This window comes from Cajanus cajan, chromosome 11 (genome assembly GCF_000230855.2).
Source record: "Cajanus cajan strain Asha chromosome 11, NIPB_CcT2T_4, whole genome shotgun sequence".
In the NCBI taxonomy this organism is placed as follows: Eukaryota; Viridiplantae; Streptophyta; class Magnoliopsida; order Fabales; family Fabaceae; genus Cajanus; species Cajanus cajan.
In genome coordinates, this window is record NC_138527.1 from 26,792,996 (window position 1) to 26,806,095 (window position 13,100).

Consider the following 13,100-nt stretch of genomic DNA (forward strand, 5'->3'; position numbering starts at 1 on the left):
GGGGCGGGTAAGTACATACCCGTACCCGTACCCGATTTAAAGTATCGGGTTTTACCCGTACCCGTACCCGTACCCGGTCAAACCAGGTATTCCCCGTCAAAGTTGGGACGGGTTCGGGTATTACTCGCGGATACGGGTATATTTGTCATCCCTAGAGATGAGAGAGAAATGAGTTAAAGAAAGAATTTAATAGGAAGTTAGAGAAATAATTTAATAGAAAAGAGAAATAAGTTGGAGAAAGAATCTAATAGGAGAGAGAAATGACTTAAAGAATGAAGTTAATAAGAGAGAAAAAATATTTTATTTTCATTTAAAATTAAATTACTATAATATCTTATATACAAATTAACCAAATCAAAAGAAATGAGTAGTTTTTTTGTCCTAAAATTTTGGTATAAGTTACTAATATACTCTAACTAAAAAATAGGTGGGAATATATTAACATTCACACACACATATATATATATATACATGTGTGTCTGTGTTAAATATATATTTTGTCCGATGAAATTTTTTTTTTTTAAATCTCCTTTTAATATCTCATTTTTTTGAAAATGTATCAGAAAATGAGACCAAAAACAATGGTTAAATTATCCTTTTAACCCTTAAAAAACAAAGTTTTCCTTTTTTGACAAAATAAAATTCTCCTTTTAATCCTCCAATTTTTTTAAATGAATCAAATGTAAAGATGTCAAATGAGTCAACTCAACTCAAAAAAAACAAGTTGGGTTGAGTTGAACACGTTTAACTTTCAATTGGTGCTGTGATTTAACTTTCTTAAATCAGTATCTGAAGATACCTAATAAATGTTTTAAGTTTCAAAATCCAAGATCAAAGAGCTAGAACCGCATCAACTTCTAAATGTCAACCAAAATTTAAAATTCTGGCATGAACCAAATTAGATTCAGAAGTCACTCACATGAAATGTGTCATGCAGAACAGAGTGAATGCAGAAAGTAAATGGAATTTCTAATTACAACCGAAAATAACAAAAGGACATCAAATCCACGAAATCAATGACAGTTCGCAGTAACTTACAATTCACATTTTTACTATTGCTCATGGAGTCATGGCCTTCAAAAAATTAAAATCAATCAAAATAAAAATATCATTTCCATGATTCCAGCTAATCAGTCATAATTTTACATACTGAAAAACAAGAAAAAGATAAGTATCGCTTGAAATCAAACCTAATAAATCTCGCATTGCCTAGAATATTTGTCTAGTATTTCCATTAAGGAGAGGCTGTCATGAAAATGATCTGTTCAGATCCAAAGAACCCGAAACTTCAAATCCTCCCAAAAAGGTCAATACTGTGACAAAAGAGGATGACCATTCAGGGACTTTCCTTATTGAATGAAGTCAATGAACCACTCCTGGATAATTTATAACAATCAACACCTTATGGAAAATATGAACCTTGGACTCCAGACAACAAGCAGTAAAAAACCCAAAAAATAAACAAATTTCATCCAATATCCAGAGCCCAACTTGTTGAATGTTAAATGGATAACAAGTGCTGAAAGCATGTGGCCGAAATGTCAAGTTTTAGAAACCACTAGTGGATGATACAGTTCCGGATCTGGGACCAGAAGCGGATCCATTGCTTATTTTGCTGATGATCCCCTTTCCAAAATATTCAGCAATGACAGAAAATCCATCTTTAGAGCTCTTCACCTGCTGAAAAAATCTGTCCTGATCCTTAGAATTTTTCTCTAAGTTTCTTTTCATTTCTAAGACAGACCTATATTCAGGAGCACACTCTGGGCATTCTTTTTCATTATCACCAAGGCAGCGCAGGTGGAATGAGTGCATGCACATGAAGTGCACAGCAGGCAGATCAAGGGTGAAGGTGCACGCAGTGCACTTGCTAAGCTGAAAAATTCTAGCATTTGTCCTAAGATCTTGAATCTCTTTCCTCATTGCCAGTGTATCTTCCTGCACAAAAATACTTTCCGTAAATTCCTCCACACAATTACATAAAAATAAATAAATAAATAACAATTAACAAAGAAGGTCACCAGAGTGGCATGAGGCAAACAAAAAAAAACATTATCTATATATAAGAGCATATGAGAAGTATTTCTTAATTTCTTAATAAATTACATTTCAATATATTCAAAGAAATTATTTCTTATCAAAATCATCATTTGTATTTACCAGTTTATCATCACAATACACTAGTCTTCATCCTCAACAGGAGCAAAAAGTGTTCTAGGCGATGGAAATTCAATTCACATGAATAAAAAGCATGTGGCATGCTTTTTTATGACATGAAGATGCTATGACAGAAGACAGATGTCTGCTTCACATTCAATAATCAAAATCACCCAACTGTGTTAATGCTCTAAATTTCGAACAACTGTTTTTCATTCATAGTTCAATAGTTACTTAGGCATTCAGGCTTCAAGCATCAAATAAAATGAATTACAAGAGCTATTTGTTATGTACAATGGACACAATGGATGGACACACAAACATATAAACCATCAAATAAAATTAAGAGCTAGCCTTATACAGTTATACCCAAAAAACAAACAAATAAATAGAAAAAATACCCAACCTGATATTTCTCAATGGCTTGTCGGTCCTCCTCAATCATCTTTGATTCCCGCTCAAGCTTTCGAGCAATGTAATCTTTGATCACGGAAAGTGTGAGGCATGGATTTCGGGAAAGAGTTTGAAGCACAATTATAGGGGGCAAAATATCATCTCTCTCAATATATGTCAGAACTTCTTTTACTTCTTTAGAACAATCTTCTCCAAGCTCACCAAAATATTTAAGTAGATCTGCCCAAAGAGATGGGTCCCCTCCTTTAACTGAATCCCCCAGCCTTTTGCAGCACGCAATTAACCCCTCATGATCATGTGCCTGCATATAGCAAGCAATCACTTCTTTATAGAGTTTCATCTTTTCATACAAATACAAAAGCCCATCTTTGAATGCATTCATTTCACATAGTATAATAGCTAAATCAACATCATATAGCGGATGTTCTGTCTCTGGAGGCCATGCACTCTTCAGCAAGTGTAAACCCTTCTCACGCCTTTTGAGACGGTCCTTTTCCTGTTCTGAACTTTTGTGACCAGCAATGTTTCCATTAGACTGAGCACTTGAAATCATAGATTTTGCTGATACTCCATTAAGGTAATTTCCACCTTCATTAACTTGCGACATTGAAGGAAAGTTCAATTCATTGGATATATACAACTCTAAGAGGGTATTGTGAATCTCAACTTGAGCAGGTGAATCTTTGACCTTATTGGTATATTTTTCTAGAAAATCCATGAGGGACTGGGGATGATGAATGAAAATGCTCAGAAAATCAACAGGAGATGGCAACATAGACATATACACTCCATTTGAGAGCCCTTTTTTGTCACCATCCTCCGTGCAAAGCCTTATGAGAATCTGAATTGTCTCCACTGGCTTGTGCTCTATCAGAATCTTCCCATATTCCTTTATTGTCATCCCTGCCTGACTTGATTCAAGGCTTGAAATATATTCCAATGCTTCTTCATAGCTACCAAGATCTTCAAGCAAGATCTTCAAGTACCATTCATGGCGCCCTGCCTTCTTTGCAACATACATTGCATGCTCATGATAATTGGCAGCACGGCAAACCCTGATTGCTGTCTCCACATCAAATTTAAGTTCCCCAATGCTGTCATCGCTTTTAATAAATAGATTTAACTTTTCAACATCTTTCAATTTGGTGTAACAGTTTAATAGAAGTGTAGTGTGATCTTTAGAAGCAAGACCCTTCTCATGTAGCTTTTCCAAGTAATTTGTGAGGTTGTAGATTCTTTGAGCATCCAAAAACTTCTGTATAACATAAGAAGGTTCAAGGTGACCAATAGTATGTATGTACTGGGCCATTGCCTCATCATAGTCTTGCTTGCCATATAGATGATCCCCATATTTCCTTAGCACTTCAGCAGTAGCTGCAGCATCTGCTTGCTGAGTCTGTACAAGATTAATTGCTACAGTATATAGGTTTTTCCTGAATAACATGTCTAACTTGCTTTCCATATCCTTTTCTCCAATACATAAAGCTGATTTGTCATTCATTACAAGTATAATGTTACCCCATTCATAGAGCATATGCGAAACTTCTTTAACCAATGCACTGTGGGCTATTAATCGATTCTTCAGGTCATAGATGTTGAAAGTATGCTTTCCTGTTCTTTGATCTGCAATAACGCACAAAAGGTAGCCGCGGAACCATCCTAGCAATTTCTTCTCTCCCTCAAAAGCCCAACAAGGACCACGCCCATCAACTTCATAAAAATATACTGCCTCTGGTCGACCTATTATCAACTCCTGGTCATATTAACAAATAGGAACATTCAACGTTCACAGAGAATACAATTATGAAATGAAAAATTTAGAGAAAAAGGAACAAAGAAAGCATACAGAGCGGTCACTCATTGCAACACTGTTCAAACCACATCCAATCTGATCAAGGGTTTGCCTTCTTGGCGGTTGATCGTGCAACGAAAACAAGCTCACTGAACCTGGCGTCACAGCAAATAACTGTAGAGATTGACCATCCACCCTAAACCCAAGTCCAGTTACTGCAGAAAGAGTTTTGTCCAAATGGCTGTTTTCCACCTGAAGCTTGAAACGGGTGATACGCTCCCGCGCAATGTCTCCTTTGATGCAGTAAATAGAACCATTGTCCAATCCAATAGCTATGAGTAGTATAGGAGGCACTTCTTCCAACACTAAAAATGATGTAATCTGCAGTACACCATAGTTCCAGAACCATCAAAACACACAGGACCAAGATAATAAAACTACATTACTACCCAGTTTTACCAAAACCATATGGATATCATTAATCAAAATATGAAGAGTAACAAGCATACATAACAGCACCATTGATTCATTACCTTTGCCTCGGGGAACTGATTAGTGAATATCCGCAGAATCCCAACACAATCAGGACTCGTCGTGCTCGAACCCTCCGGTTGCATCTTGTCAAGATCAAAAACCTTGAGGCACAAAGCTGATTGCTGGGGAGTAAGCTGTTCATCCTCCCCAATTGTTACCAGAAGGTTGCGTTGCTGGTTAATCAACACATAAAACACACCACTTTTAACTTCAATTCAAGAATCAAAGCACAGTCCTAGACTACCCAACAAAATATTTTTAGTGTGTTTGGCTATCAGTTGAAATTAAAGTAACTAAACCAATGATCAACATGAATGACATAAATTTCTGCTTCTCCATTTCATGCTTTGGAACATGTGAACTCAGTATGCATTATTGGAATTGAATATCCAAACATATTCTTAAACCACCAAAGCCCTTCACCAACGTGGCAATGTCCAATCCTTAGTAAAGGATTTAAAAAAGGGTACGCAACTACAGTTTTATCCATAACGTCAAGACTTTTAGAGTCACCCCACCACACTTGCGTTGGCCACATTTGTCCACAATTTCCCGCAACATGCAACCAGAACCCTAGCTACTCCGCCCGGTAACTCTTTCAATTTTCACAATTAAAATTATGATTCTAGAAAACTCCAACACCAAAGCAACCAGCAATCAGACACAATTGAAAACCGGATTCTGGAAAATTCAAACAATGATCCCATCTCACCTAGAGGTGCTCAAGAGAGAGGTTGAACTACTACTAATTTCCAACAACTAAAAGCATAATTGAACTTGAATTCAAGAATCAAAGCTTAATTGAACTACTACGCCTAACAAAACAATCAAACCACAAAATGCCCTTCACAAACCCTTAAAAACCAAAATCTCCACACTACCAATCCAGCTAATTCCTTGACCAATTTTCACAATCAAAACTAGCATTCTAGAAAATTCGAACAACACGACACGCAATCAAAAAGAATCTGAGAAAATCGGAAGACCTTGAGCTGCTGAAGAAAGAGAACGGAAGAGGAGTGAGGTTGGAAAGCGTAATTGAACTTGAAGCCACGATCGAAGAAGCAAACGACGCCGTCGTCGAAGCCGGTGACCACTTTGCCCCTACCGCTGGAACAGCACTGGATCTTCTTCTCGACGACGTCGTCGTCCTCGGGAATCGCGCATTTGGCGCCGTACTTTTCCTCAAAGAACTCGAACTTCCTCCACTGATACATCACGATTCACACACACAGTAATTGAAATTCAAACTTTATTCAATGAAATAACATTTGATATTGCTTGTGTATCATCATCATGGTGGAATAACGCAAAAAACACTTGTAGGATCTAAACTAAATTTTACCCTTCTTTTAACAGGATGTAATTTATTAATTTATTTTTTTGAGTATTCTCAAGTTTAATCATTTATTCTAATTGTGTTAAATAATTTATATTTTATTTTAAATTTTAAAAATTTAATTTTTAAATTTAAAGTTTTTAATACATAAATTAAATTAAAAATTTTAAAAATTATTTAAAATTAATTCTAAATAAATTTATTGTTGGAATAAATTAATTTCTTCTTAATTAATAAAGCATAACTTATTTTGTTTTATTGAAATCATATGCATAATTCACACTTTTGTTTTCTTATTTCCTAGTTTTTGAAACGTGGCATTCGTTGATTTTAAATAAGCATATATTTTTTTTTATGTATTTGTTTAAATTTTTTTCTAAGATAAATGATTTTTATTTTTTTAAAAGCAAAATTTATAATTGTCTTTTCTTGAAAACATTTGTTTAAAAATAATTTTTTTAGTTCAAATAAACAGACACATCGTGTCTAAACATAAATATAAATCTATAATAAAAAATCTAAAATAAAAATAAAATATTTATCATTAAAATTAATAAATGATAAATTTATTTATAAAATAATTGTTATTTAGTAAATTTATTATTTAATATAATTTTCATACAGAATATATAACCTTACAATCATTATTTTTGTCTCTTATTTCCTCTTTAACTTTTTTATTATTATTTTTAATACACTAGTAATGTTATATTATTTATTTTAATATTATAGTTTTATTATTTATTTTATAAAAAAATTAAATAAAAAATATACTTATATTATACATACTTGATATTTTATATTTACATTTATTAGATAAAAAAAACATATTACTTTTATGAAGTATTCTTTTATTTTAAGATTTTTTTTTTTTACTTTCGCACTAACTTTCCAAGACTTAGACTAATCTAACTCGTCGGAAAGTAAGTAAAATCTAGTTAAAGATTATTTTTGTCAAGGATCGAATTAGAACATTGTTCAAATATTCAACCTTGAGTTTAACATATTAATCACTTATATTCAACTCCTTGATTAAGGTGTTTCTTTTTTTAGATAAAGAATTAGTTTCTTTATTGGGTAGTGGTAACCATGTTAGATTGAGCTAGAACCTTGATTTGATTGTTTATTAATTTTTTATATGTTAAGTGAATTATCTTTCTATTTTATTTCAAATTGAGGCATGACCAAATTTTTTTTGCATTTTAAGTGATTAATTGATCAGTAAATAGTAATGCATAATAGTTAAGTGAATAATATAACCTTGTAAATGAATGATATTTCTTGGTGAATATGTATGAGTATTGTTGTATGAGAAATTATATTGATGTCTGTTGTATGGAATTACTATGAGTAATGAGATGAGTAGTGGTGGTTAATTCTAGTGTTGTGGACTGGCAAGTAATGTAGACAATTGTACATATATGTAATGATGTGATGTGATTATTAAAATCCATGCATATATACTTTATTTGTAGGATAATGTGAGTCTATGTAGGAAAAATTTTATGTTTCATATACTTATGCCTTCGATGTGTTATGGTGGGAAACAACTACCAAAAATGGAAAGTAATCATGGCCAACTGTAACATTTTGACAAAACCATGATAGACATCCCCTAGTTGAAGGTGGTTCATGGAGAATTACCATAGATGGGTGGTTCCTATACTATAGATGGGGTGGTCCCATTCCACAACTCATAGACTATTTTGAGTAAAAGATGAGGAGGAGGTTTGATACCACATGTATGTAGAGTTAAGCACATGCATATGCACATGGGTTTATATTGATAATTGTGAGTGCCTGAAGTATGTATTTTTTAATTATTGATGATGAACAGATGCATTGTCAGTGTGTTAATAAAAGAAGTGTTGTCTTGTGTTAAGTCAAAAGACGATCTCTTAAATTTAGAATTGTAATGCTAACAAGTAAAGTATTTTTATATAGAATAAATGTCTACAAAAATAATTTTGAAACATATTTTTGAAAGGTTTATCAAATGAAGTATAAGACATAGATTGTCTGTAAGATGTAGATCATTTGTAAGATGATTGTTAATTAGACGAAGTATACAGTTTGTCTCATATACATTAAATATTTATCATTTATTGAGACCAATGACAAAGTTTGTTTTGAATGTTTCGTTTCTTAATAGATCAAACCAAAAGACCATCTTAAAACTCATAAATTTGTTAAAGAGAAGGACCATGCTTTTCACTAAAACCAAATCCCTAAAATCATGGAGAAAAATAGATAAAGTCACTACTATAATTACTTTACGCTGACATCGCTTCTACAAGTTTCGTTTGGTATGGAAAGTTGATAAGTAGCTTCCTTGATCAGATAAGAGGTATTATTTGGTGAAATACATTAATATTCACATTAAATGTGTCAAATGGTTACCTATCACCATAAGGAAAGACAATGAAGACAAAAGAAACAAACTTGTGAGTTGGACTCAAAGTATTGCAATAGTCATCTTCTTCCAGCTTTTATATAATAAAATTCAAAGCATAAAAAAAAGAGAGACACCAATTGTAATTGACACATATACATATGTACAAAAACACTCTCTCAAAATCTATTATTTCCTATATACATTCATTGCTCTATAATTGGTTGTATGACATTTAAGTGAGACGAACACAACATTTGAATAACCTTTATAACCATTGTTATAAGGTTGAGCATGTAGAGGTTTGTCTATAAAAGAATACTTATTTTGAGTCTAGAGAGACTTGTTTATAAAAGAATACTTGATTGTTAAGCATGAAGAGACTTGTTAAAAGAATACTTGGGTAGTTACTTGAAAAGTCAAGTCCAAAAATATTTAGGGTTGAGCCAAAAGTGGCTTGTTAAAAGAATACTTGTATCTTTGTTTAAAGATAATGAAACTCAATCTACTTAGATTATTAAATGAACATAATTTCAGTGGTTGAAGCAAACAAGTATAAAAGTATTCAGTGTTTCATATGTCTATTCTTTTTGCTTCATCTGACTATGGTTACTACTTCACTGTAGAAAATGTGCGAGTTTTTAATATACACTATTTAACCCTCTTCTAATGTTTATCTTTTCTCCACATCCCCGACGTGTGGATGAGGATTAATGTAAATCTATAAATATAATTATGATGTATGTATGTATAAATATCCTTATGTTTTATATATATTGTACATAAATGAGATATATTCTCACTCCTTATGTGTTTTGTTTTTATTTGGGTTGATCACCATTTGTAGACTTACATGACTAAAATACCACAACTTTAATACGTGTGAAAGAAAAACTATCTCTTACCGTATGCTCTCGTAACAATATTCTCGTAAACGTCTTTTCTTTCCTTTCTATATTGTGGATAGCTAATTTATAACTAAATTGATGGCATGTCCACTAAGAATTATCTTTTTTTTTTTTTCAGAATAGTTGTCTTATTTTCTTATAACAAAATTGTGTTCTAGTAAATTGAGTTTACAAATCTTATAATTATCTTAGTGATTTTTTATTGAAACCGACATATTTACAATTTTTAATTATAAATTTTTAGATAATTTGATAAAGTTAAACAATATTTTATTTTTGAGGGTTCAAATTTAGGGTTTAAGATTTACGGGTACAGGGTTTTAAAGTTTAGGCTTTAGAATTTAGTTTAGGGACTTAATTTTCTTATAATAGAATTATCTTTTGGTGACAAGAATTTATAAATCTTGTAATTTTTCTAACGATTGTTTAGTAACTAACATAATTAAATTTTAAATTTTAGATAATTTGATAAATTAAAAAAAATCATAATAGAATTATCTTTTAACGAAAATGATTTACAAATTTTATAATTATTCTGATGATTATTTTTGTAACTAACATGTTTAAAATTTAACTATCTTTTAATTAGTCAATAATCACTCATTTTGTAGTTAATATATTTAAATATCAAAACAAACACATACTTTATCAAAGTTTAAAAAGATTAATTTTATCACACATTTTTTTTATTTGATCAACAATGTTATTACATAGTTAGATAATTATTAGATGAAGTCAAGATGGAGAAATATGTTTTTTGTCGAGGGAAAAAAGTAGAAGAATTTTTTTTATTAAATCAATCAATCCATAAAACACCCAAATTTTATAGTGAACATATTTAACTGTCAAAGTAAATACTTTATTAAAGTTAAAAGGATTAGCTTTATCATGTTTTTTTGGTTTGATTGTTATATAGTTAAATGATTATTAGAGGGAGTCAAAATGGAGAAATATGTTTTTCGATTAGGGAAAAGCGTAGAAGGAAGTCTTTTTTATTTGTTAAATCAATCAATCCATAAAACACCCAAACAGAAACCCAAAAACAAAGAACCACTAAAGTCCATAAAAAAAATTGAGAAGACAAACAATATCTTAAACTCATTCACCAAATAAATAAATAAAAAGTATATTTTTTACACTATGTAGCAATGAAGTCATGAATAAAATACATGACCAAAATGTGAACATAAGATAAACATGGAAGTAAAGATGAAAACAAAATGGATGGAGAGATTGAGAACAAAAAAGTAAGAGAATAAGTAAGAAAAAAATAAGAAAGGAAAAATTACATTTGTAACATTGTGTTGTGAATCATTGTTTATTTACTTTTTATTCGATAAATGATTTATGTTGATGTATTTCTTTTAATATTTTAAAATTATAAAAATTAAGGAATTCTTACGAATTTAGTTGTTTGGGGTTATTTTGTCTTAAGGTCAAAGTTGATCAATTTTTTTCTTTGAAAACTTGAATTTCATATGTTTATTTCTCATACACTCTAGATCATCTAATGAAAGAGACTATAGAGGCAAAACAGACCTTTCTTCCTCCTGACTTCTTAGAAGTGCTCTAATCCTTCTTCGGAGTGATTGTAGTAGTGGAATTGAGATCCAAAGCTTAAGAGCAAAGAATCATAAGTTGAGTTGTTGTGTGACGAGAGCTCGAGGAGTCATGTTCTTCGTTGTTCTTCTTTCTTTCCCTTGTTTTTTGAACATTTGAGGTAAAAGAAGCTTGTTGTTTAATCTTTTAAGAGGAATATGTTGAATTGTTGTGTTAAACTCATGCTTAAATCATGATCTATGTTGAAATTGAAGGATAGAACCCTAAGAGTTATATTTTTGGTGTTTCTTGATGATTGGAAAAGGAATGATTGGTGTTGAGATGTATTGAGTGTTGCATGTTGAAATCCTTGATGAATCTGAGTTGCTTATTTTGTATATATGTTGATAGTTACATGTTGGATTGAAGAAGGATTTGGTGAATTTAAGATGGAAATTTGAGTTATTCATGTTTGAAGATGTATGTTCTTAATTAGGTTGTATCTATTGTGTTTGCTTACTAAGAGTGCCCAAGGGGCTTGCTCAAGCGACTTGGTACAATCATTTCAGGAGCGGTCTCTGATTTAGCTCGCTTGGAAAGCTCACTTGGTCATTATAAGGAATTTCTCTCGTTAAGAGCAAGTACTCACTCACTTAAGTGATCTAACTACATCTCCCAAGTGCAATCTTTATTTGAGCTCATAAAGTGAATAGCACTTGATATGCCACTTGTTGAATAGGCATTGGTATGTCACTTGTTGTGTTTGACTTGGCATTGGTATGCCAGACGTTACTAACTTTATCTCCATTTTAGGAATGAGACATTATGATTCAATAAGGTCAAACTACTTAAATTGTTCACTTGTGTTGTAAAAGATCTCTTAGTTGAAATTGTGATGACACATAACGTTGTTGTGTTGTTTATATATTATGTTGATAAATTATTTTGTTAGGTTGAGAGTTATTATGTTGATAAATTGATATGTTGATTTGTGTTGCTAAGCTAAGTTTTGACCTGTTGTTGTGGAGTTGAGTGAAAATTATTATATAGTTGCCTTATTACTTCTATATTATGTTGTTTCATTGGTTACTAGCTCACCCTTACTTTTCCATGTTCTTGATTTGCAATAATCATATTATACACGAACAAGGAAGGATTAGGCCAAATTGCAAGCAGGATCTAGTGCTAAGCTGATACAACATGTTTTTAGTTGTTACTTGATTAACAATTTCGAATTTTTATGTTTTGCAACCTAATATTTATGTGTTTATTCCTTATATATAAGGCTGTATGAATATTCAGGGATTACTTGGATGATAATCACAGACTATATTATATTTATGTTTTATGATATATTATAGTTATATTGTACAAAGTGTGATAATTTGTCAAATTATTACAATATATAAAATAAACTTCTTCAAGAAGCCTTTTGTGTGAGAAGGTGAAAGAAAAAAAAACGAAATAGATCATAAAATACTGATGTATATTGAAAATGCTCACTTTAAGAAAGTAAAGATAAAAATATTTAGAATTTAAATTATGAATTTAGTTAAAAAAAAATATTCTTTTTTATTATAATTTTAATTATGATTTCAAACAAACTTTATTTTTTAAATTAAAAAATTAAAAAATTAAAGAACAATTATTCTAAAAATACTTTAATATTTCCAGTTTTACACATAACGTAATATAAAAAATATAATTATATAACTTTTTTAGCCTATTCCATATATATATATATTAGATTTAATTTTTATTTATTTAATTATTTATAAAATAAATTTTAATATTTTAAAAAAATTATGAATAAATAAAAATATTATTATATAACATATATTCAAACATGATAATTATTAATATATATAATTAATTTTAAATTTTAAATTTTAGTTATATATAATAAATATTTTATATTAGGTGTTAAAATATTAGTAGAGTAATATGTGTATAAATAAACAGTAAACATAAATGATAATTTTCTGTAAATAACGATGCAATCAAAATCTTAGGGTATTATTAATT

General features: G+C 30.7%; 1 protein-coding gene across 1 annotated transcript; it reads right to left on the reverse strand.

The window, feature by feature from the left end:
• Window positions 1-948: 948 nt before the first annotated feature.
• VPS11 (vacuolar protein sorting 11) lies at window positions 949-6,220 on the reverse strand. Its single transcript, XM_083066407.1, has 5 exons — window positions 5,884-6,220; window positions 4,897-5,070; window positions 4,418-4,744; window positions 2,564-4,324; window positions 949-1,938 (listed from the first exon to the last, which is right to left on the reverse strand). The coding sequence occupies exons 1-5, from the start codon at window positions 6,112-6,114 to the stop codon at window positions 1,549-1,551; spliced, it is 2,883 nt and encodes a 960-aa protein (XP_082922533.1). The 5' UTR covers window positions 6,115-6,220; the 3' UTR covers window positions 949-1,548.
• Window positions 6,221-13,100: the final 6,880 nt, after the last annotated feature.

Bases quoted from the DNA above. Each gene is read 5' to 3' on its own strand.
- VPS11 (XM_083066407.1), bottom strand. From the start codon at position 6,114: ATGTATCAGTGGAGGAAGTTCGAGTTCTTTGAGGAAAAGTACGGCGCC. The intron at 5,071-5,883 runs GTCTTCCGATTT...TTGATTAACCAG, and splicing joins TCTTTCTTCAGCAGCTCAAG to CAACGCAACCTTCTGGTAAC. The intron at 1,939-2,563 runs GTTGGGTATTTT...ATTTTTGTGCAG, and splicing joins AAGCCATTGAGAAATATCAG to GAAGATACACTGGCAATGAG.